This window comes from Thunnus thynnus, chromosome 2 (assembly GCF_963924715.1).
Source record: "Thunnus thynnus chromosome 2, fThuThy2.1, whole genome shotgun sequence".
Classification (NCBI taxonomy): Eukaryota; Metazoa; Chordata; class Actinopteri; order Scombriformes; family Scombridae; genus Thunnus; species Thunnus thynnus.
This window is the reverse complement of record NC_089518.1, coordinates 38,328,919-38,354,983: the sequence shown is the minus strand read 5'-3', so window position 1 is coordinate 38,354,983 and position 26,065 is coordinate 38,328,919. Positions and strand designations below refer to the sequence as shown.

The 26,065-nt window shown below is 37.1% G+C and overlaps 1 protein-coding gene across 3 annotated transcripts; it reads right to left on the bottom strand.

Annotated features, from left to right (window-relative positions):
• Nucleotides 1-1,610: 1,610 nt before the first annotated feature.
• On the bottom strand, nt 1,611-25,945 carry LOC137170039 (GTPase IMAP family member 8-like). Of its 3 annotated transcripts, none has more exons than XM_067573430.1 (4): nt 25,927-25,945; nt 10,290-10,376; nt 8,643-8,699; nt 1,611-6,032 (listed from the first exon to the last, which is right to left on the bottom strand). In XM_067573430.1, the coding sequence occupies exons 2-4, from the start codon at nt 10,309-10,311 to the stop codon at nt 3,631-3,633; spliced, it is 2,481 nt and encodes an 826-aa protein (XP_067429531.1). In that variant the 5' UTR covers nt 10,312-10,376; nt 25,927-25,945; the 3' UTR covers nt 1,611-3,630. The 3 variants fall into 3 exon arrangements, with proteins under 3 accessions (XP_067429531.1, XP_067429530.1, XP_067429533.1); XM_067573429.1 differs by lacking the exon at nt 25,927-25,945 and adding an exon at nt 11,618-11,712; XM_067573432.1 differs by lacking the exon at nt 25,927-25,945 and adding an exon at nt 9,613-9,688.
• Nucleotides 25,946-26,065: the final 120 nt, after the last annotated feature.

The following is a 26,065-nucleotide window of genomic DNA, read 5'->3' as shown; positions in this document are numbered from 1 at the left end:
TCCATCCCTGTGTCCAAATACAGTACATATAAATGCAGGTCATGCTCTTTTCCTCTTCTATTTTTCTAATATCCAACTACATACTAAGTGAAGTTTTCTGCTTTTTAAAGATGTCAACACTTTTGACTCCCCATAAATCTACAGTAGATAATGATGTGAACTCAAGGCTCACTATAACAGTGTCATCTGATACACTTAATGAAATAAAGGTAATAATTTGTACAGCACAGATGTATGTGAATAACAATACTCTGCTGCAGCCATGAAGCAGGCCACTGTTTATTGTATGTAGAAAAACTAACAATTACATTTCTAGTTTCAAAGTGTTTGAGTCATTTTTTGCAAGTTGAGTATCAACATAAATTGCTGTTAGTCTTCAATTCCTAATGGGAATTATGTCATCTGCCCTCAGATACAACCCCAAAAATGTTTCAATTGTATTGGATGAATTAAAATAAACAACCAAAAATATATTTATTGGTCTGTGTTTTCATGACGCCTGTATGTTGGCCACCTAGTTTACAGCGCTGAAAAAAACCTGACCCATGGTTGACCTTGACTGCTGACCCCTGAAATACAGAATCTGTAAATACAGCCCCCCCGGCTCTTTCAACATACACAGTTCTTAAAAATGTTTTTGCAAAGCAATGTGTCCCAGTTCCATACTACATACTAACTTTATACAATATACCAATCTTAATAGTTTACTGTTTTATGCTGTTAGTACAATCAACATCCTAAACTGTTTTATACTAACAGGGAATGATACAATGCTTACGCCATCAAACATCAATCAAACTTCAATTGTGGAATGTCAATTAAACTAAATGTGTAGGACTTACAAGCTTTAAACAGTTTATGAGTGTGACACTACAGTTTGTGAACAATTTACCCAAATGAAAAAAAAAAGATATTCTCACTTATGTCTAGTGTTACCTGTCCATGCAAAGAGTTTCTGTTTTATGTTCTGAGGCTTTGTGATATCTGCTTTCATATCACACAACAGAGGTGAGTTTAATTTCATTTGTGCTGCTAAAAATATTGAAAAATGACATTTGAAAAACTCAACATACAGCATGTTTCCTTACAGAAACATTTTTATTGTGACTGTTTCTTTGGTAGAAAGTAGTTTCAGTGAGAAGCATAAAGTTGCAGTCACAGAGAACTTTCCATTCATTTCAGTGAACAAAGGGTTGAGACACATTAGCTTCTTGATACGTAGATATATGATGTACAATTTATGGAATGCTAATTTGAACCTGCTAACCTTGCTAGCTCATGTAGCTTGTGCTTCCAAACCTTCCAACCTTATTTCCTGCTTTTTACCAGCACAGCTCACCAATAAGAGTCTGACAGGACTAGAACAGGAATATTGTTTCTGGGTTTAAGTTTTCCTCATGAATTTTCTGAATTCTTCAGGCGCAACAAACAAAATTCCATAAACTTCCATCGCACTGGTGTGGCAGCAGAAACATAAAACTACAACTGTCTGCTGCCAGTCTCAAAAGATTTTTTTTTATCCTGTGTGCACAAAATATAGACCTATAATACCTTGTGTGTATCTTTTTACATGCAAACTCTGGTTATGGAAACAAATGGAGGACGAACAGTTCACAGTACATATTTTATTAATCTGGGATCAGGTTATTCATATAAATAGAGTATCTGTGTCTCCAGATTTTTCATTAAGAAGCCTCCCAGTGTCATCTAACAAAACTGAACCAACACATACATGAACCAAGACAACAGATGTAAGTTGTGTTTTAAGGGGACACAAACAGGAAATCTGAGGTTATGTTTTATCAGATAAACACAGTACATTTGCTTTGAGTGAACTGCCATCGAGGATGTTAAAATGTTTCACTAAACAATAAATTACAAGTCAAAAGTTTGGACACATTTTCTCATTAAAGTGAATGGGAAGGTGTATCCAAACTCTTGACTGGTACTTTATGTATAAACAATTTATAAACAAAATTTAAAGATATGTATGGAAAAGTATAAACAGTGCTCACATTTTATATTTACATGTAAATCACAGAACAAAGCATCTGTTTTGCTGAAAGATATGCCCGACAAATATTTGAGAATAAAACAAACAAACAAACACATTTGTTTAAAAACACTGTTCTGGAGGCATTAATCCTCATCTAATCTCTAACCAGTTATTACAGCAATTAGAAAAATGTTTTCCGCTGTACCATAAAACAGACTTTTTCCCCCCCAAGTACATATTTCACAAGTGTACCAAAATATATTTTTTAACAGTAACGGTTATATATGACAATATATTTTCATGCACAACAACACATTTATATTTTTCTTGTACTGTACACAATGAGCGAGGAGACATGACTTTAGAGTCTTACCTTGGGAAAATTGATAAAAAATCTTTTTATTGTGAGTATTTTTTTTATCCTGATAGAGGAACTTTTTAGGGAACTGGAAAAACCTCAAAACTGTGAAATTAAATATTGTTCTTAAATGACCTTCTGAGTTTTTCAATTTCAATCATATCATCATATAACATTCAACAGTTTCAGAGATGCAGAGATTATTTTGTTTTTGTATATTGTGAATAAAACAGGACTGAGAATAGACCATTGTGGGACACCAATACTGTCCTGAAGGAGACTTGACTTGGAACTATTGGAAACTGTTGCCTGAGTTCTAACCTAGAGATAGTCATAAAACCATTTAATGCACTGATTGATTGAGATGAACAAACTGGATGAGCAAATAAATGGGAATATATACAGCATATATTACTTGTCCAAACAAACAAGAACATTAACGTAGTCAGTGGGCATTGTGCTATTCTGAGCAAGCTGATTGAACTTTGTGTAGGGAGGCAAACATGATAAAGAAAAAACATGTTAAAGTTATTCTCAACATGTGTACAAGTATAAAACATCTCCAAACAACCTTGGTGCATGTTTGCTCACATGCAGACTGGGAAAGATGTTCCAGCTTTAAACAATTATTATGATTCAGTGTGAAAAAATATATAAACACTGTAAAATATATGTCATTTAAAATGTATTTAAAGGGACAATCAAAGACGGATTACAATAAAACAGACTTGTCATGTAAGCTTGGATATTTTAAATAAAAATGATAGCCCACAGCTGTTTAGCCATACGTCTAAATTAATCAATTTTTATTACATTTCTGTGTTTTCAATATTGTAGTGTATTTCAGTGTTATATTTTGATTAGTTGAGCAAAAAGACTGGAAGCAAGGGGACATTGTTAGCTTAGCTCCATCAAATGTGCCTCGGAGCAGCTTACAAACTGTCTTATTTACACATATGTAGTTTAACAGAAAAATAAAACAAGTAATTTAATTGTAGTAATTTAGTTACTAGTTACTATTTACATGTATTGTCATCTCAGCCTTCCAGCTAGCCACTGGTGTGACTGGAATCGAGGAATCCTGGTTTCTTTCAGACTTTGGAGGATGTGTAAACACGGCAGCTTCACTGTAAGGACTTCTGGAGAACTGTGTGCAGTCACCAGACCTAAGCTATCAGTCGATGGTCCGTAAATACCCCTAAACTGTACGATAGCTGCTAAGTTGTAAAAATCTTCATGTGTGTTCACTTGGCTTAGTATTATCTGTAGTGTGTATTTATGTATGATGCTGAAATACATAATACAATAAAAATACAAGGAACAACGACAGCACAAAAAAACAATATATCCATTTCTTTCTCTTGTGATGGTACTCTTCTCGGAGATTTCTGAGGCTTGTTTTCTCCTCCTCCAGGTTCTGTTTTAGGTCCCTATATTTTTGTTCCCAGATGTCCTTCCTTTCTTTATCCCAGGCCTCTCTATTTCTCTTCATCTCTTTTCTACACTGCTCCAGCTTCTTCTCAGCGCTTTCCCTTTCCTCTCTTTCTGATTTAACTCTTTTCTCTGAATCCTCCAGTTTTCTTTTCCATTCCTGACGCTGAGTTTCTTCTTGTTTTTTCCGTTTTCTCTCCTCTTCCTCACGTTCTTTCTTTCTCCCCTCACGCTCCTTGTTGAAGCATTCCTCCTTGTCCTTCAGCTGTTTTGCTCTCAGTTTTTTCTCCTGTTCAATTTCTCCACTCTGTTCACTGATTTTTCTTTTCAGTGTTTTCATCTCCTCCTCATGTTTTCTCCTGAGTTCCTCCTCTTTTTTCTTCATCTCTTCTTCCTTCTGTTTCAAGATATTCTTCACTTCTATTTGTTTGAGTTCCTCAGTGTCATTACTCATCTCAGTCTTGTAGCAGCCGCTGCCATTTTTCTTCACCATGTTCTCAATCTTGGTCAGCAGCTCTCTGACTTGTGTGCGGTTTGTCTGATCTTTGTTGTTGAAGACCTGGTATCTCCCTCCACACTCAATTATTAGTTGTTTGACAAAGTCATCACAGTCTTCAATGTAACTCTCAAATGACTGATCATCCAGTTCATCTCCTCTGGTGAAGATGATGATGGTGAAATCTCCTGATTTCTTGCCAAAATATTTCTTGATCAGCTCCACAGAGTCTTTTTCTCTTTGTGAAAAGCTCCCGATTTGCAGCACCAATAAGAACACATGAGGTCCAGGAGCCACCATGCTGATGCATTTGTTGAACTCCAGTTGAACTTCATCATCAGAGAGAGTCGTATCAAAGAGGCCGGGGGTGGTGACCACAGTGATGAGCTGTCCATCGATCTCCCCTGTTGCTTTCTTACAAGACTTGGTTGCTGGCTTTGGTCTGATTCTAGGTTTAAAATGCTTCTCACCCAAAATGGTGTTTCCAGTTGCACTCTTTCCACAGCCAGTCTTCCCAATCAGCACCATCCTGACACTCTCTCTGCTCTGATTGCTCTGAAGTCTTGTAACCTTCTCCATCTGAGCCTTGGTGAACATGTCCTTTGTGAAGCATCTGGATCCTTCAACTCTCATCTTCTCCACAGTATCCAACATCTCAGAGATCTGCTGCTTGTTCTTGATGTTGAGAACAACACGTCTTCCTCCACAGCTCTGAATGAGCTCCTGGATGTCTCTGTTCTTTCTTACAAAGTCAACAGCTGGAGCTGTAGGATCTGACTCCACAGTGAACAGAATCATGGTGAAGTCATTGACTTGAGAGCTGAATGTGTTCTGGATGGTCTTTAACTCTCCCTTGTCTTCATCAGTGAGGGGATCCACAGGTAGGACCAGGATGAAGGCATGGATGCCCTCAGGATCACAGAGGGAGATACACCTGAATGATTCCTCCATCACTGCCTCCTGAGGTTTTCCATACAAGGCAGGCAGCTCCACCAGGGAAACCCAACGTCCACACACCTCTCCCTGATGTTTAACACACTCTGATGAGTTGGAGACTGAATGAAGCTCTGTCTGACCTAAAATGGCCTTGACTGCTGAAGTCTTCACTGCTTCTCTCCTCCCACACAGAACCAGGTTTAAAACTGGTTCAGTGTGTTCAGACTTTGGTCTCATGATTAAACCAGCATCCTGATCATCAAATACATCACAGCTCAGATGTTCTCCATTGTTTTCCTGTGAAGTTTGACCCAAACGTGTTAACAGCTCTGGAAGTTCAAGGTCCTTCTGCTTCAAGTATCTGTATCTGCACATTCTGATCATCTCTTTTAAGTGAGGATGGTTCATGTAGTTTTCTATGAAACCTGAACTCTCCTCTCTGGTTGGTGATATCAGTATCAGTGAATGATCAAATGATTGATCACTGAAGAGTTGAAGAACTGTGCAGAGCCTCTGTTTGTGTTTCTCAGTGAAGACTTCAGGATGTAGAACCAGCAGGAACACATGAGGTCCAGGAACAGAGAGTCTCACACAGTTTTCTACATGTTCTGTCAGTTTGTCTTCAGAGATGTTTGGATGCAGCAGATCTGGGGTGTTGATGAGAACTATTTCTTTATCCTTCAACTGTCCTCTGACTGTCAGACAGCAGTCTGGTGCTTCCTCAGTGTTGAACTCAGTCTTTCCCAGTATGAAGTTCCCCACTGAACTCCTCTCAGACCAGCTGTTCCCCAGCAGAACAACCCTCAGCTCAGACACTGAAAACAAAACAATGAATTAGAAAGATGAACCAGCACTGAATAGAACAGGATTATGATAGAACATGATTCTAAATAGTGGAACTGAAGAAAAGCTGTCAGCCATCCAGAATTTGAATTTTTAATGCAAAAACAGTGATGCAGTGCCTCTGCCAATCCAAACCACCACTCAGTGCAGATGTAGGCACTTTGTGCTATTTGTGGCCATATTTGGCAGAGGTGTTTTTCATCATCCAAACTCATATATACTGTATGTACATACAGTATATAATACATACATTTATATATGAGACAATCAGTTGATTAGATCCAAGTAGCCTTACAGACTGAATAGTGTGACCAAAATGACCGAAATGTTGGTGATAAATGTATGTGGCCTGCTCCTGTTCTTCAAACATGGTTTAGCTAATTCAGGTTAAATTATGTTAGTAAAAATGATTGTTATGGATGTAGAAAATATTATTGAATTATGTTATAACTTGGTCCTTCGAATGCAGTTAAATGTTAGATTTGTTAAAGTATTTGACTGCTGATTTTCTATATTTTTCATTTGTCAACAAATCTCATGTTTGGATCCAAACCAACAATGAACTGATCTACTAACAAGTACTGTGTGTGTATCCACAGCCTGATATATCTTATTCCTCTGTGCGGTAGACCTCTGTTAAACTGGGTGTTTCTTCACACTAAAAAATTTGGCACATTAGTTTGTCTAGTACAACATTGTAATTTCTGTCTGTGGATCAGTAACTTCCTGACAGACAGGAAGTGTGTGAGGCTGGAAATCACCCCTCCACCCCTCTGACCATCTGAACAGGAGCACCGAAGGGCGGCGTGCTCTACCCCCTCCTCTACTGTCTGTATACGAATGACTGCGCCGCCACAAGCTCCTCCTCAAAGGTTTGCAGATGACACAACCGTCACTGGTCTGATCCAGGAAAGGGGACGAGTCTGCATATAGACAGGAAGTGGCGCAGCTAACATCCTGCTACAGTAGATTTAACAATAGACTTCAGGAGAGTCCCTGCCCTACCCTCCCTCCACCCACCAGCTTCTTTCCAGAAGCTGTTTCCCTACTTAATAGCTGAATTAACTGTTATCAAACTTTACAGTTCACATCCCTCATTTAATCCCTGCAATGTCACTTTCATATATTTCATCAAACTGGACTTGTACATTGATTCAACCTCCACTGTTACATCATTTAATTATTTATGCACATGTCACATTAAATTTTTGCTCTAGTCACCTTCATATATTTCATACATTTCATTTCTTTGTCCATAGCACAGTCCATATTTCCTTTGTACAGTCACAATCACAGTTTGTATGCTTTTATACTTTGCTAATAAAACAGATTCTGATTCTGATTTCTCAAAGACCTTCAGGAGAAAGTCCAGAGGCTGTAGCACAACAAGCTAGTGAAGCTGTAAACAGAACACATGCTCGGTGGCGTCTGCCTTACACAGTTATTATTTATTTATTTATTTATTTATAAACAAACTAACGTGACCAAACTCTTCATGATGAAAGAACATGTCACCCAGTGCAGCGGTGTGACTCACTCACATGTTTTTAATATTTTCTGGACAACAACGGAGGAATAAGATATATCAGGCTTTGATACACACACAATACTTGTTAGTAGATCAGTTCATTGTTGGTTTGGATCCAAACATGAGATTTTATGACAATATTAAAAATATAGAAAATCACCAGATTGATCCTTTAATCTTTGTTGATGTTCTCTTGAATAGCAGCGTTCTCTTATCAATAGGCAACAACAGTAGACAGTCAGAACCATGATTATCATTCATATGATTGTAATCATGATTGGCTGACATGGCGTTTTGACCAAAAACAGCATATTTTACTACAGCTGAACATAGCAGTTAATTTAAAGCTGAGCAAGCACCTTAAACACATTCTAACGACAGCATGAAACCTGAAAAAAATGTAAAAATAAATTAATAAATGTAAGAACTCAGTCTTAAAAAGGCCTAATTACATAAATCTATAATTTATCAAACTGACTTATTTAAGTAGAATTCATTCATGAAACAAGTACATCCTTAGTTCTGTGTTTAAAGTGGCTATAATCAATATTAATATATCAATGATGGATCACATCGATGGACTATGTGCATGTGAAAGGGGTCGCTCACAATGATGAAAGAAGAATTATCATCTGACTCAGCAGCTCTTCTCAGCTCTAGAAAGTATTTCAGTGTGTTTCAGCTCATTGTTTTGGAACTTTACTGTTTTGTTTCACTGTCACTGCTCTCATTGTGTCATTTTTGGCCGCAGCAGAAACCAAAACTAACACTGTTAGTAACACTAATTGTACATTACCTGTGCGGCACTTTAAGCCAGTTTGGCTTGTGTCAAATGATCAACAATCAGATACTTCAGTACAGTACATCAATGAACTCAGTTACCCACATAGGAAGAACAAGATCAACATCTTGTGCCTTTGATAAAACACTTTTAAATGTATGAGTTTTAAAATTAATTTAAATTTGAAAAAGTTCTTAACATTCTCCCACAAACTCTTCTTTTACTTCATTATATCTCGAAACACCTAAACAGAGTCAGATCAGTTGAACTCACTGTCAGGGGGCATAAATTCATTGCTGCTGCTGCGCCTCAGAGGTCTCTCTTTGACTTCTGCAAGAAAAAAGAAAAGCTATATTTTAGAAAAATTTTACATTTCATATTCCTTTATACTGTTGGGTCTCCTCAGTAGACAAAGTACAGCGACTCTAGAAAACAAGTCCATTAACACCAGGAATTAGATGATATATTAAAAAACTAAATATGTAAATAATTATTGATATCTATATTATTTTTAATCCAAAGGCAGAACATGCTTTCTACTTATCAAATCAAACTCATGCACACACACACACACACGCACACACACACACACACACACACACACATGCACACATGAGTTAACTTAAGTTCTGAGGAACTTCAAGGTTTCTAATAATTTATATATATATATTATATTTTCACTCTGCCTTATTTTAGTTGGAAAGCAGCCCTGAATATTTTCCTTTTCATGTCTCATGTCATTGTTAAAGAGCAACTTTCAGGTTTAATTTCTTAATAGATTTACAGTTTATATATCATGAAAATCGATGTATGATTTTATTAGTTTAATGAGACATGAAGGCAGAAATTCACATGGAAAATTATTATTATCATTATTATTATTATTATTATTACTGCCTCATAAAATTGACAATAATTGACTATAAGTTGACTGTATATATATATATATATATATCGACTATACACACACACACACACACACACACACACACATATATATGTATATAAATTATGTCTTATACCATTTTGCCACACATTCACACATTAGTTCACTGGAGTTGTTAGATAGATACTGTAAATTACTGTTACATATTTAGATATTGTAGATAATGTTAGAGATAAATAGATAGATTGAAGTACAAACTGTACTCTTATGTTCTGAATACAATTAGATCAGATTCATCTATTCATCACTATTATGTTCATCCTAGTGGTGATTTTAACAGAACAAGTTTCAACTCACTCAGTTTCGAGTGTCAACATCAGCCAGTGGATTTTCTGCTCTGTCTCTTACATTGGAAACACATCAGAAAGAATCTCTTTGCAGTAAGTATGAACAGGACAAATGATTAAAGCAAGTAACAACTGTTTCAGTGTTCATATGCTCCTGACAGTTGTTTTGAGACTTGAAAATGTTTGAATCTATCCTTTAAGCCCTGGTGAAACAAAGGAGTGTACTTTCTTGATCATAATAGTTTTCATCCATATGTCTAATATAACAAGCCTTATTATTTTCATAGCATAGTTTGTGTTCTCATTAGATGGAGCAGTGACCCTCTAGAAAGGTACTGACCCTCTCCTGGATTATCCTGCCTCTAAAACAGCAAATGTCATCAACAAAACATAGTTACATTATTGATATCGATTACTGTGATGTTGGATTTTGTGAATGAAATATTGCAGCGATAGATTCCTCTTAGCAGCCCAGAAAAACACAGTCTGAAAACAGTCAGCTGCTGTTTGCTAATAAATGTGTAACGCTGTGTCGCCACCTAGTGGTACAGATTTGGCCCTACAACTGAGATATGAGGAGGAACTTTTAGCTTGGCCAACTATTTTCAATTTAACATCAAACATAGTAACTCTGAACAGCTTGTGAGAGTTTTTGCATATTTCTGCTGTAAATCTGACTATACTCACCAGATGCTGCTGCAGCTGCCATCCTGTCACTGTGCTGGAAACACCAGAAGAAGCTCAGCTGAAGACCAGCAGTCTGCTTTTAAAACCCTTCAAACACAAAAGGACAAAATAATTCTCATTCTTTTAAAAATAATCATTCTCCAGGACACTTTCAACAACCTGGAGCCAGTTCTCTTTCTGTGGTCCAATACAAATTGTTGATGCAGTCTGGAGTTGCAACAATTTCAGGTGAACATTTACAGATTTTTTTTCACACAAAATCTCTCAAAACACATAAGATGCCGACAGACAAAAAGTGAAAAGTGTAGAATAAATAACGGACGTCTCTCACAGCAAACATTCTGACATAGAGGAAAAGCACAGGTGTTATTAACATTCATAGGTCTATTCCATGTAGGTGTGTTTGTTCCAGTATTGCTTTTACATTTTTATGGTAAATACTGTAGAGCCTTTATGTGTTATGCTCATATAGATATTTGACATGTGTAGAGTATTTCTCTGATGTACTTATTACTTTTCTTTTTAAATGGTTTTAATGTGTATTAATAATACAAATCAATTTCCCCTTTATGATAGTAAAGATTGATTGTTGACTTGGTGATAATTCATGTGTGAGAGAGGACTGTACTCATCCCAAACCAGCTGTCATTCCTTCAATCACTTCTGTTATTTTAAAGCTGCTGTTACACATTCTGGGGTTTTCAGAGTAATATAAAGCATGACTGTGAGATCATAACTTCAGTATTTCACCTTTACCTCTTCTTTGAACAACAGCTTTTCTCTCAGCTGCTGCAGGGACATCGGACAGAAATCAAATTGTGACCGTTCTAATGGCGTTACATTTCAAAAACGTCTCCAGCACAGCTCAGTGTTCCAGGACGTTCAGAACAAAAGAGTCACCTCCCAGGACTCTTATCATCAGGAAGTCAAACTTCCTTTCCTTTTTTTTTTTTTTTTCTTAAAAACGTTTTTTTTCTCAAATAAAATCACCAGATCTTTTATTTCCTGTCCAATAGATTTGCCACAAAGACCTGAAACCAGTCAACAAACTAGTGTTCAGCCGAGAATATGAAAGAATAATGTGAAAGATAATTCAAGTTTTTCTTCTCTATTCCATTTTGTTGCCGCGATGTTTTACCAGCTGTACTGCAAGCGGCCCACCCATCACCCCAAACCGCTTCAAAACCATCAAGTATCAGTTTTAATCACTTTGTAGACTCATGAGACATAAATAATAAAAAGTCTTTTCATTCCTCTACAGTTCTAACACATTACATCAACTTTATATGTATTTTATTTGTATTTAATTCGGTAGTTAATTTACTTACTTGGTGACGTTTTCATTCTTGCTGCGCCATCAGTCCAAAGACGATGAAAGTGAAACTTAAGTCAAAGAGAGAGAAAAAAAGGTCTGCATCGGTTTTTCTCTCATGTTCAGATGTGTTTCACCAATATTCAAAATCAGCCAAACATATTCAAGTTCATGAACTGAAACAAGCGTTTAAAAATCAAAATGAACAAAACTTATTTCTCTCTGAAATAAAACCATCTGAAATATTTTTTCTTCACAGAATAAATCAATGAGATATAATTATTATAATTATAACTATTTTTATTCACTGTAGAAACACTGTCTGCATTGTTGAGACGTAAACGTCATCACATTATAGACTGTGCGCAGGATTTTTATTGATTTTTTTTTTTTACAAAAAAAAAAAACCAAACAAACAAAAATACTATAAAAATTTAAAAGAAATAAAAGTTCTTACAGGTGTCATTTTTCATTTATGGCTATTTAAACATGGGCGAATCTTTCTGTTACAGCATGATTTGTTTTTTTATTGTCTCAATTTCTGCAGTATTTTGTGTCTATAATTTGGTTTTATTTGTCCAGGTTTTGAGATTTCTGCCTCCACTTTAAAACAATGTAAATTACTGGATCCTCATTTGTGGAAACATGTAGTGAATCCCTTTAACAGACTGCAGTAGTTGATGTTAGAGCTCCACCTGCTGGACATAACACTGAAAACACACAAGAGGAGCAGTGATGGAACTAGCCAACAATCTGAAACAAATACTAGCTTTGTGAGGCTCCTCTTGAAGCTTTTTTCACTCTGTCAGAGGTGCTGATTCAGCTCAGTGGTTCTTTTGGATTCTGTAGTTTGTCATGATGTGAAGTAAATATCTTGTTGAATGTCTGACAGTGTTTCAAGGGTTGACTGTGGTTAACAACTCTTTTGTGTGACTGACTGAATATTTTATCATGTTACAGGATTGTTTACCTCAGAAGTGGGTTTTAAACACATGATGCCCACCTTTTCAATAAAATATCAGCTAAGAAACCCAAAATGTTGATTTTCCATCTGTAATTCTAATTTATATTCTAATCATTCTAAAAAATCATTTCAATTATCACAAGTGAACTTATTGGGCTTTTAACAACACAAACCTAAAACAATAACCAGGTTGAAGTTAATAAACTCTACACTGCTGGTATTTGTTACAGGACTGTTGTGTTGAATTGCATAACTTCTTCCTGCAGATTTAATGGGTCTAGAATTTACTGCTGTTAGGCCTGATTTGAATAATTGCAGTTGTTAACAGCACAAAGGAGAAACCACACTTCAATTTCCTTGAGAAAAAATAATCTGACTATTAAAATTAATTTTATTTGTAATGAGTTTTGACACTGATCAGCAGCAGGTTGTAAACTCTGTTTGACCTCTGAGGAGAAACTCACACTGAGACATGAAACAAATGATTCACGTCAGTTCAGTTACAGTTTTGTTTATTCAGCTGGACAAAATGTTAAAGGATACATTTCCAGATTGTTCAGTAAGAAAATCAAAACAAAAACACAGACAGCATGTAAAATCATGTCTTTGATAAGAAATAAAAGAGAAATCAAGATGTCAAATATCAATATTCACTAATTATGCACAACCTCTATTCAAATATATATTCTTATCAGTAAAACTAAATATTCCAAATATGAACAAGCAACATATGATTGTAAAATCATTTATTAAAGAACAGTAAAACTATCAAGGGAATTCAAAATCTAACCCTACTGTGTTTGTATAAAATACTGCTGCTCAGTAACTACACAAACATTTCCTGCTTATATCAAAGCTAACTACACTAAAAATCACTGGGTCACAATTATACATTAGGTTAACTTCACGCAGTTGCAATCTGCCACAACAAGCTTTATCTAAAAACAAATATATTGTTTCTTGTACAAAATGATGTGCAGATGACATTCAAAAGATACACAAGTTATTAACAATCAATATAAAACAATTACATGTAAGTTCAAAAGAGTAGAATAGATTATAACAAGCTTCATGTTGGGTAAATAACTCAACATTTAAAAAAAACAACAACAAAAAACAACTGACTAACCAAAGATGAAGATGTGGCAAGATACTAATACCACATTCAGACTGAATGTAATATCTTGATAAAAGGGAAAAATTCTATGACTATGACTATGAAGAGCAGAGCATGTCGCCTTTAGAGAATATGGAGAGGAAAAATACATGTGTTGTCTCATTTCCATGAGGCCAGTATTACAGGAAAATACTGTGAACAAAACAACCAACAGACAATATTACTCTCTGCTAACTAATTTGCAGTGCGCTGGTAAACCTTTTAAAAACACCACTAGGGGAAAAATATCACCAAAGTTAACATTGATGCAAAATGATGAAGGGCCGTAGATGTAATGTTAACGTTAACTTCAGATGGATATCTCTGGTGTTTAAAGGCTCTTGGTAGGAATGAGTGCAGGGTTGTTGGCTGTCAATCATCTAAAGCTTCAGACAGCTGACTCATATTAGCTTTAGATAAACTTTGGAATGTATTTTTTCTCAAAATGAGGATTTTGTCCCCCTTTACTTACATTGGAAACTCATTAGGGAAGGATCTCTTTGTGGTAACAGTAGACTGACATACAAGCACTTGTTGTTTTAAAACAGACTTGGAAAATTGTGAACCTATGCTTATATGTTTGCATTCATATATCTGACTTTTAGCCACTTGTTTGAAGAAAAAACCCAGACAGTCAATATTTAAATGAACAGGTGAGTGAATCCAGCTTCTTGGCCAGTTTGTGATTATCAGCTTGATTTGAGTCTTTTGTTTAACCACAGTGCAGAGTGATGTGGATATTGCATCTAAACCATTACAGTCTGGTATATTGCCTCTTCGGGTACCCTTGCCATACATAAGAAAAACGACTGTAACCATGGTAACTGTACCTATTCTCTCCTCCTCGTCCTCTCTTTTCTCTCTTTGTCGGGCCATCAGCCATCCTGGTACCACTCTGCTTTTCTGGCTGTCGGCGCCATTCCCAGAAGTTCTGCTTTTGGTTCCTCATCCTGCAGGAGATTCAGCCTCAGCTCATGTCTCTCCCTTTATATGTGGTTTCTTGTCTCTCCTTCCTCTGTCTGTGCGAATAGTGTGATGTGAGTTTCCTCTATTCTGTTTTTGGCAGCACCTGGAAGTTGCTCAGTGTCCTCTTGATCACATTCTTCATATATATTCATGCTGTATTTGTGTAATTTTGCTTTCTTTGGTCTATTCTGTACATGCAACATCTATTTCCTGTCTGTCTGTCCTGGGAGACGGATCCCTCCTTGGTTGCTCTTCCTGAGGTTTCTTCCATTTTTCAAGGGAGTTTTTCCTTATAGAGAATATTGTATTGCTGTACAGATTGTAAAGCCCCTTGAGGCAATTTTTAAAGGCTATAAAAATGAACTTGACTCATATACATCAAAAAGTATGACAAGCCTCTGATGGCTTAGAGGACATTAAAAGTAAAAAACACATGACAAGATGAGCTGCTGTTGGAATAAATAAACATCTCATGAAATGCAACAGGACTGTTGCTCCTCTGGGGTCAGAAGTTTCTCCTTCAAGTTATTCATTTCTTTTTCATGTTTTCTCTGCAGGTCATTCAATTCTTCCTCCTGACTGTCTCCCTTCAATTGCTGTTTCAACTCATTCATCTCATGTTCGTGTTTCTTCTGCAATTCATCCATTTTTTCTGTCTCATTTCTTTTGTTTTCTTCCAGAATTTGCTCTTTGAAATCATTCAGTTTTTGCTCATGTTGTTTCAGTAATTTATCCAGCTGTTCCCTCTGATGTTGTTGCTGTTGGGTCAGAAGTCGTTGTTTCAACTCATTAATATCTTGGGCATGTTTGATGGACAATTCAGACCTTTTTATGCTCTGGTTTGGGGTTGAAGGTTCCTTATCCAGGGCTTTCATTTCCTGGTTGTGTTTTTTCTTTAATTTATCAATTTGTTCCTTTTCTCTTTTTCTGTTTTGGCTTGAAAGATCTTTTATAAATGTATCCACCTCCTTTCTGTGTTGTTCCTCCATTTTCCTTAGTTTTTCCCTGTTTTCTTTCTTTTGAGTCAGAAGTAGCAGTATCAAATCAGTCATTTCTCCCATATGTTTGTTCTGCAGTTCATCCATAACTTTTTTCAGATTTTTTTCTTTGTGGTCTGCGAGTTCTTTCAAGCTGTCATAATCCTGCTGCTGCTTCTTCATTTCGTCCTCATGTTGTTGCTTCAGAACCATCACTTCCTCCAAGTGTTTTTCTGTTTGAGCTGCAAAGTCTGCCTCCTTTTTCTCTTTGAATTCATTGAACTCTTCAGCTCGTTTTCTGGCCTCCTCTTCATATTTCTTCTTCATATTCTCCAGTTTTATGTTATAGTTTTCTTCTAACTCTTTCCGCTCCTTTTCCTCCTGTTCCCTTCTGATCTGATCCTCTTCTTTCCTTTTGTTTTCATATTTTTCTCTTTCCTGCTCGTACTCTTCTTGGAGCTTCCTTAGTCTTTCTTGTGCCTCCTGTTGTCTCTGTTCATCTTCTTTTTGTTTTTCTTTGCGTTCCTTCTCCCAGGCCTCTTGTTTTTTTCTCATCTCTGCTCTACTCTGCACCAGCTCTTTATCAATGGTTTCTTTTTCTTTGGATTCTGACTTTATTCTTTCCTCAAGATCTTTTTGTTGTTGTTCCCACTTTTGTCGCTGAATTTCTTCCTGTTCTTTCCTTTTCTTGTCTTCTTCTTCTCTCTTTTCTTGTTCTATCTTTCTCTGTTCACGCTCCTTGTTAATGTTTTCCTCCTTCTCCTTGAGTTCTTTTTCTCTCAGTTGTCTCTCCTTTTCAATTTCTGCTCTCTGTTCTTTTATTCTTCTTTCCATTGTTTGAATTTCTTCTTCATGTTTTCTTCCAAGTTCCTCCCTCTCTCTTTTCATCTCTTCTTCTTTCTCCTTCAGGATCCTCTGCACTTCCTTCTTTATTGCTGCCTCGGCCTCTTGGAACATCTCATTGGTGTAGCAGCTGCCGCCATTTTTCTTCACCATGGAGTCAATCTTGTTTATCAGTTCACTGACTTGTGTGCGGTTTTGTTGATCAAAGTTATTAAACACATGGTATCTTCCTCCACATTTGTCAATCATATCCTCGAATGATTTGTCACATTTTTTTCTAATGTAATCTTCAATGGACCGCTTCTCATGTTCCAGTGAATCTCCTCTTGTGAAAAGAATGATGGTGAACTTTTCAGAATTCTTCCCAAAGACTTCCTTGATGAGTTTTAATGTCTCCTTCTCTTCTTGTGTGAATCTGCCAATCTGTACCACCAACAGGAAGACATGTGGTCCTGGAGCCAGAAGAGTGATGCATTTCACCATCTCCTCATTAACCTCTTCATGGGACAAAGTTGTGTCAAACAGACCAGGAGTGTCGACCACAACGACAGGACGACCATCTACTTCACTCTGTGCTTTCTGACAAAGCCTGGTGACTGATGTTGGGCTCGACTCAGCCTCAAACTCTTTTCTTCCCAGAATGGTGTTTCCTGAAGAGCTCTTTCCACTGCCAGTCTTCCCTATCAGCACAATCCTGAGACTCTCTGAGCTCTGATTCTCATCATCACCTGTAACGTTGAAAGATCAGGATTTTCATTAAATATTGACAGTTGAAACAGTATAGACTGCAGAGTATGTTGAATGGATGGTTTAAGACACAAAAAAATAAAATGTTATTATTAATTATGTGTATTTTAAATTTAACATGTAGTACTTACAGCTGACCATAGTTTTTGTGTTCATTGCCTTAAGCTCAGTCTGAAGTGTGGTGGTGATTGTCTGTTGTTGTATGATCTTCTCTATTTGGACATGTGCAAATGTTTCTGTTGTATAGCAGAATGGTTTATTATTGTTGAGTCTCATCTTCTCCACAGTATCCAACATCTCAGAGATCTGCTGCTTGTCCTTGATGTTGAGAACAACATGTCTTCCTCCACAGCTCTGAATGAGCTCCTGGATGTCTCTGTTCTTTCTTACAAAGTCAACAACAGCTGGAGCTGTAGGATCTGACTCCCGAGTGAACAGAATCATGGTGAAGTCATTGACTGGAGAGCTGAATGTGTTCTGGATGGTCTCTAACTCTCTCTTGTCTTCATCAGTGAGGGGATCCACAGGTAGGACCAGGATGAAGGCATGGACGCCCTCAGGATCACAGAGGGAGACACACCTGAATGATTCCTCCATCACTGCCTCCTGAGGTTTTCCATACAAGGCAGGCAGCTCCACCAGGGAAACCCGACGTCCACACACCTCTCCCTGATGTTTAACACACTCTGATGAGTTTGAGACTGAATGAAGCTCTGTCTGACCTAAAATGGCCTTGGCTGCTGAAGTCTTCCCCGCTCCTCTCCTCCCACACAGAACCAGTTTTAAAACTGGTTTAATGTGTTCAGACTTTGATCTTATGGTCTCTTCAGTGAAAGTGAGGAAGGTTCCTTTGTTTTCATGCACAATGTTCTCAATCTTCTCCATTAACAGGTTATGGTCACTGTCAAACATCTTGTAGTGTCTTCCTCCACAGTCTTTAAGCAGCTGATTCACAGCTGAAATGTCATTCTCCTTGTGTTTCATGGTGACCATGGAGTGTTTAAAAGCATCTTGACCGAACAAACTCAGGATGAACTTCAGTGTTTTTCTGTCCTCCTCTGTGAAATCAGAAGGCTTCACTAACAGCAGCAGAACATTTGGTCCAGGAGGACAAAGAGTCACACATCTCTTAATCTCTTGTCTCACAGTTTCCACAGGCAGACTGAAGATGTCTGGAGTTTTCACTACTGTTAATGATTTCTCTCTCCACTTTCCATTTGCAGCCTGACACTGTTTTCCTGTAAAGACTTTTGGCATGAACACATGAAACTCTTTTTTCCCGATGAGGATGTTTCCCAGTATTGTTTTTTTGTCATCACGTTTTCCAAACAACACTATCCTGAGTTCATGTGCTGTGAAAATAAATAAATAAATACATTTTGAAAATTACCTTCTAAGATCATCATCTTCTATTATTGTAAGCAGACGTCACTCGTTGCAGCTTGCAACTACACAGTTGCACCAAGGATTCACTAAAGTATTCTTTTACAATATCTTGACATTGTGCACATTTACTTACAGTGGTATGAAGTGCTACTTTCCATCTTGGATGTCCCTGTAAACATAAAAATACCATTTATCACATCAAGACGGAACAAATATCTCGATACAATCATTTGTGATAATTTACAAAATTCCCATCATGTGTCAGAATGTTTTTCTGAGTTTACCGGCGGTTTCATCAGCATCCAAAATGTTTTCCATTTGTGTTGGATTTGGATGGTCATCAGATAAGGCAGTTGCTGTATTCTTACATACATCACAGCTCAGATGTTCTCCATTGTTCTCTTTGACAATTTGACCGAATCGTGTTAACAGCTCTGGAAGTTCAAGGTTCTTCTGCTTTAAATATCTGTATCTGCACATTCTGATCATTTCTTTTAAGGGTGGATGGTTCATGTAGTTTTCCATGAAACCTGAACTCTCCTCTCTGTGTGGTGATATCAGTATCAGTGAATATTCAAATGATCGATCACTGAAAAGTTCAAGGATTGTTTGTAGCCTCTTTTTGTGTTCCTCAGTGAAATCTTCAGGATGTAGAACCAACAGGAACACATGAGGTCCAGGATCAGAGAGACTCATACAGTTTTCTATAAACTCTGTCAGTTTGTCTTCAGAGATGTTTGGAAGCAGCAGATCTGGGGTGTTAATGAGAACTATTTCTTTCTCCTTCAACTGTCCTCTGACTCTCTGACAGCAGTCTGGTGCTTCCTCAGTGTTGAACTCAGTCTTTCCCAGTATGAAGTTCCCCACTGAACTCCTCTCAGACCAGCTGTTCCCAAGCACAACGACCCTCAGCTCTGACACTGTAATGAAAATAAATTCAGTTATTTCAACAGGAACTTTACATGACATCCACTTGTTTGTCTCATACTGTACTTCTACTGTCACTGCTGTCAATGTCAGCCAGTAAAAAATATGCTTTCGGTTATACAAGTGTAATGGGGGTCATTACAAGGCCTGTATGTCTGAGGTTAAATTATTATTTTAAATTTCTTAAGGGATCAACATGAAATGTTTTCTAATAATGCCAGAGGGATAAACAGAGCAGAGCAAAGGAGATGATGAAAATGTTGATAGGCTCGTAAGAGTCACCTTCAATTATTCTCATGCAAGTAAAGCCAAGTTCCCTTTGTAGTAATATTGTAAATACAACATTATTCATAAAAAAAACTGGTCTCTATCAAGTAAAATAATGTGTTTATAGATATAAATCTGAATAAACAAGAATAATTCAGACTCAGTTCAGTTTGACTCACTGTCAGGAGGCATGATTTCATAACTGCTGCTACGCTTCAGAGGTTGAGCTTCATCAGTAACTGTAAGGATATAGAAATACACATTCATTCATCCTTCAAGCCAAGAAGAGCGAATGCCTTCCTTCAGTATAATGTTGTCAAAAAAAAACTTGCTAACTAAAAGTCAAATGGATGTTATTCTGATGGGACAGACTTTTTCAGTATTTTGGGCCCATTCTTTTTTGATGTAATGTCATTTTGATTGGTTCTTTTACTGTGGGTATAAATGTGTAGTAACCAGATTAGACATGTGACAGACCTTGGCATTTGGTCCAGCACCCAACTGAACACTGACATTTGTATTCTACCCATTGAATTGTGTGTTACATTAGTAAACAGTTTTATGCAAAGGTTTGGCCACACCTTGATAAACTACATAATTTGGTGATTTTCAATTGAAAGATGTAAACACAGTCTCTCTATGATATGGAAAAAACACAATATTTTCAGCAAACATGTATAATGCATGTTACTTTTCATGTCATAAATTGAACAAAAAATAAAAAATAAAGACGTCATTGTGACATGTGAAAAAGTTTGGGCACCGTACATAGTCAATACTTAGTAACATCCCCTCTGGCAGATATTAGCTTGCAAACGACTTTTGTAGCCAGATGAAAGTCTTCCAATTCTCTTACTTGGGATTTTCTCCCATTCATCCTGCAAAAGGCTTCTAGTTCTGCAATATTCTTGGGCAGTCTTGCGTGCACAGCTCTTTTAAGATCTACCCACAGATTTTCAGTTATGTTTAAGTCAGGGGACTGAGGGCCATTCCAAAACCTTCATCTTGTGTCTCTTGAGATAGTCCATGCTGGATTTTGAGGTATGTTTAGGATCATTATCCTGTTGTAGAAGCCATCCTCCTTTCAGCTTCAGCTTTTTTACAGACAGTGGGATGTTTGCTTCCAGACTTTGCTGGTATTTAGTGGAATCCATTCTTCCCTCTACACACGCAATGTTTCCTGCTGCAACACAACCCTAAAGCATGATAGATCCACCCCCATGCTTAACAGTTGGCAAGGTGTTCTTTTCATGAAATGCTGCTACTTGTTTTCTCTAAACATTCCTTTGCTGATGTGTCCAAAGAGTTTTAATTTAACTTCATCAGTCCATAGCACTTGTTTCCAAAACACATCAGGCATCTGTAGATGTTCCGTTGTATTTATCTGATACAGGTAAGATTTCCTTCTATTGACTCTTGGGCAGCACCATCACTCCTAAGTCTGATAAATCTTCCTGCAGGTTTTTGCAGTCAAATGGGGGTTTAATTCGCCTTTCTGACCAGCATATTAGCAGGTCTCTCTGAGAGTTTTCTTGATCTTGCAGATTTCATCTTGACCTCAACAGCTGCCCTAAACTGCCATCTCTTAATTACATTTCACACTGTGGAAACTGCAAGCTGATAAGGCTTTGCTAACTTCTCGTAGCCTTAACATGCATTGTGGGCATCAATAACTTCCATTTTCAGCATCTTACACAGCTGCTTAGAGGAACTCATGGTTACTGAGTGTTCACACAAGGTCTGAAGAGTCAGAGTATTTGTAAAGCTTTGAAATTGGCACCAGCTGACATTTCCTGATGACAACTGTTGACATGCATCAGGCCTAATGAGCTGACTAAGGTCTGAAATCTTGTACAAAGAACTGCCGACTTCAGAACTCTTTGGGTGCCCAAACATTTGTACATGTCACAAAAGTCAGGTCAAGTTAATAACTTTATTTCCATTATGTAAGCACAACGAAATTGCAATTGTGTCAACTTCAAATGGAGCATTTGTATTTAAGACTTTACACATATTTACTTCACACATTTTTAAAAAGAATAAATTAGACAGAAATATAAAAATTTCAGTGATAAAGAGTGCAGAATTTGAGCAATATCAGTACAAAATATAAGCAATATAAAATATAAAATGCAATTAATGATAAAATACAACAAAAATACAACTAACAGCAACAGCATCAGCAGCAAAAATACGGCAAAGGTGTGGTGTACAGATATGAAGTGATGGTGTGTTGGGGGTGTTCAAGGATATGTGTATATCACATGATTGGTGGCTTAAAGTGACATGTAAGTAAATAAGTACTGCATGTGTCCAAAGTTGGCAGCATATGAGTTTTAGTCTCAGACTGGGGAGATATCTGAGTTTAATAGTGCCACAGCTTTTGGTAAGAAGTTGTTTTTCTGTCTATTTGTGCATGTACGAACTGATCTGTGGCCTCTGCCTGATGGGAAGAGCTTCAACAGATGGTGTCCAGGGTGTGTGATGTCTTTTATGATGTTCTTAGCCCTCCTCACACAGTAAATGCTGTGAAGATGTTCTAGTGATGGCAGCTCAGCTCCAATTCCAATTTCAATGATGTATTTATTTATTTTTATTTTATGACATAAAAAGTAACTATGCATTAATATTTGCTGAAAGTATTGTGTTTTATGTTCCAGATCCTAGAGAGACTGTATTTGCATCTTTACAATTAAAAATAATCACCACATAGGTTATTTATAACCAAAACCAGGTACGAAGTTGATGATAATTCTCTGTGGCTTCACAACTTTAAGTGACCCCTTTCACATTACACACAGTCATTTGATTGATTCTGGACAGATATGACTATCATTGTGTACAATAAGGAATTTCAGTGCTGTTATTATATTTAGGACTTGATAACCCCCGAAACACACACACACATACACACACACCAAAAAAAGCCCTGGACGATCTTAGCTTAGCCCCACATCTTTTCATTTCCTAAAAACGTCTCTGCTCTTACGTCTAACTCTACTTGTATTTTTCATTCAGATAGTCTTGGTATTGTACACTCCACAATCTCTACGCACCGGGTATTTGTGGGACCAGCTTGCACATGACAGAAAAAAATAAAATCTTGCAACACCACAGATGGGCATATAGGCTGCCCCAGCCACCCAGAGACGGGGGTGTTGCGGCAGCTCTAGCATTCATAGTTATGACACTTACAGAGCAGAAATTTGATGATTCTGAGCCGTGATCTCAAGTCATGCGAAGCGTCTTTTTTCTATGATTTCTGAGTGGATTTGCTGATGCTTAAGGCAGGGGCACACATGACAACTGCTGAACTGATTCTGAATCTGATTTGGACGTGACGACTGATGGGAGCGACTTGGACTTGGAGCAGGTCAGTTCCAGTCTGGGTCAGCTGGTGGTAACAAAATCATTTAGATTCTAATCTCAAGTTTTCATAAAGAGTATTTTTGGCATGTTTGATATTTGCCACTGACATCTTGTGTGTCATCCAGGGTAGATTTACCAGTAAATTAACAAAAGAAGAAGAAAGGTTTGTGGTGTGAAAGAAATGGAGGAAAAGCTAATTGAGTTGTAAAGAGAACAAATTACTTAAATCAAAAAGCTACACAGCCAACCAGAACCTGAAGTTAGCTTTGTTTTACAAACTTCACTCACCTCCAGTCACAGTCCACATTACCCACATCTCTCCATCCAAGATCTCACACAAACACTGAGCTTTTTTAATTTTTTTTTTTTTTGCCTTTTCTGCACAAATTGCATATAAATTGTATGACAACTATGATATAGGCAGCACAAGCAATTGGCTGCCTCCATGTTTGTTTTGGTACAAGAACACATGATAACTGGCATCTTTCTTGTGGTGTTTCAGCCCGGTCGCCATAATAAAACATTGGCAGTTTACGTTTCTGCAAACCACAGAAATGTTGAATATCTATGTTTCAACACATGTAATATGTAGCATATTAACATTTCAACAAAACGTGTCATCTCAACATTTCTAAAGGGACGTAGTTTTCATGCGATCTATATGAGCTGACTTTCCTATTAGGAGAAGAAGTCAGTGGATGGTTGGTAAGTTTTAGCAAGTTGGAAGTCAGCAGAGAGACGGTTCGAGACCACCTTGAAACCAATGCCAGCTTCCCGTTTCAACTGACCAAAGCTGGTGTTTTTAGCAAGACGTCAGCTATTTTTATTTTATTTTTTATTTTTATTTTAACCCAAACCATGATCTTTCCCTAACCCTAACCAAATGGTCTTTGTGCCTAAACCTAACCAGACCTTAACCACAGCGTTGTCACACCATAAAACATCATCATTTAATGGGTAGAAATGTTAATATGCTACATTTGTAGAAATGTTGATATGATACGTATTACATGTATTAAAACATATATATTCAACATTTCAGTGGTTTGCAGAAATGTTCAATGCCAACATTTTGTTCTGGTGACTGGGTTGGGTGTTTAAGGGTTGGTCAGCCTCCAGAACACAAGTCGTACTGAGCAGTGGTTCAGTGTGTTGTCTGTGTGATTACTCAGTCATTAGATTTATGCTCCTTCCTGACAGTCAGAGATAAAAAATCAGTTCCAGCTGGTGGAAACAATCTTAAACAATCTTTCTACTTTTTGTAGGTTTCAGTCAGTGTGCAGGTTGGTCCTAAGCTTTAGCCTCAGTAAATTGCAGATGAACAGCCATCTTTGTAAAGTGTAGGTTTAGGTGATTTTTACAGTGTGTATAATGTCTGCTCTATCATTGATTCATGATTTTGACACAAATTGGCTTCCTGCTGGTGCAAAGTGTTGACAGGTTTTTTGGAGAGTTTTTCTTCATCCAAACTGAGGGTCTAAAGATAAAGGATGTCATATGTTGTACAGATTGTGAAGCCTCTTGATGCAAATTTATGATTTGTGTTTTTGGGCTAAATAACAAAAATGGACTTGACTACTTCATAAAGTTCCTGGCAAATTTGATGGTTTAACTATTTGAATATCTCTTACTTTATTCATGATATATAAGATGGTGTTGAAGAATTCTCATTCAGTTTGACTTACAGTCAGGACGCTCAAGTTTAGGGCTGCTCCTGTTGCACTTCTGGACATTTAAATCATCATCATCTGTAAAAAAACAAAACAGAAAAACCCAGATAAATCATCAAACACCTATATATCTAAAATTCCTTTACACTGATAAGTAATGTACTGTACACACACACAGCTAAACAGTAAACAGTGATGGTTGAGGTCCGGACAAAGTTTGAGTTTCCAGGTTCAGGCTGTGTTGTTGCGTAAACCTTTAGGCTTAGTTCAGGTTCCAGTTTGGTTATTTTCAAAAGTTAATTATCAATAAATGTCTCTCTTCCTCTCTCTGACTGTGCCAATCACCTCAGTCCATGAGTGTCATGTGTTGCAACAGATATAAAATGATCAGAAGGAGAAAGACAACACTGTAGTTGACGTGTTTTTGTGTTAGACTGAACTAAGTGTCAGTAATGAATGTAATAAAGCAAAAATACAGCTTCAGGTCTCAGGTTTGGCTTGGATGTTAAATTTGGCAAGTCAGATGATGAGATGATTAATGGGAGAGGAAAGAAGAAAAAACAAAGTTCTGATACACAAATCTGTTTTCAGTTTTTGGACTTTTTCTTTAATCTTTGATTTTTGCTGAAATATTGGATCATTTGAACATTTATTGAAATGAAAGCATGTGAGAAGTTTAGAGGGTAAAATCACTATTTGGTGGAGCTGTTAACAACTCATAGACATGTGAAATGTGACCCCGACTACACACTGCTTTTTGTAAGACGTCAAAAGACAAAAAGGTTGGAAACCACTGGTTTCATCTTTAACAATGTGTTGTATTTTAAAAGCTTGTTATATTATCCATTGTGTCAAATCTTCATCTGAAAAGTAACTAAAGCTGTCAAATAAATGTAGTGGAGTAGAAAGTACAATATTTCCCTCTGAAATGTAGAAAGTAGCATCACATGGAAATACTCAAGTAAAGTACACGTACCTAACTTATACAGTACTTGAGTAAATGTACTTAGTTACTTTCCACCTCTGGGACTAATAAAGTTTGACTGAACTCACCAGATCCTTCAGTCGCCATAATCTACTCTGCTGGAAACATCAGAGACTGATTCAGCTGGAGGGGAGAGAAGAAGAAATAAAGCTCATTAAAGTGTTGAAGTGACATGAAGACGTGTGTCTGAGGACAAACATGTGGATA

Bases quoted from the DNA above. Each gene is read 5' to 3' on its own strand.
- LOC137170039 (XM_067573430.1), bottom strand. From the start codon at position 10,311: ATGGCAGCTGCAGCAGCATCTG. The intron at 8,700-10,289 runs GTGAGTATAGTC...TTTTTCTTGCAG, and splicing joins GGCAGCTGCAGCAGCATCTG to AAGTCAAAGAGAGACCTCTG. The intron at 6,033-8,642 runs GTGAGTTCAACT...TTTTGTTTTCAG, and splicing joins TGAATTTATGCCCCCTGACA to TGTCTGAGCTGAGGGTTGTT.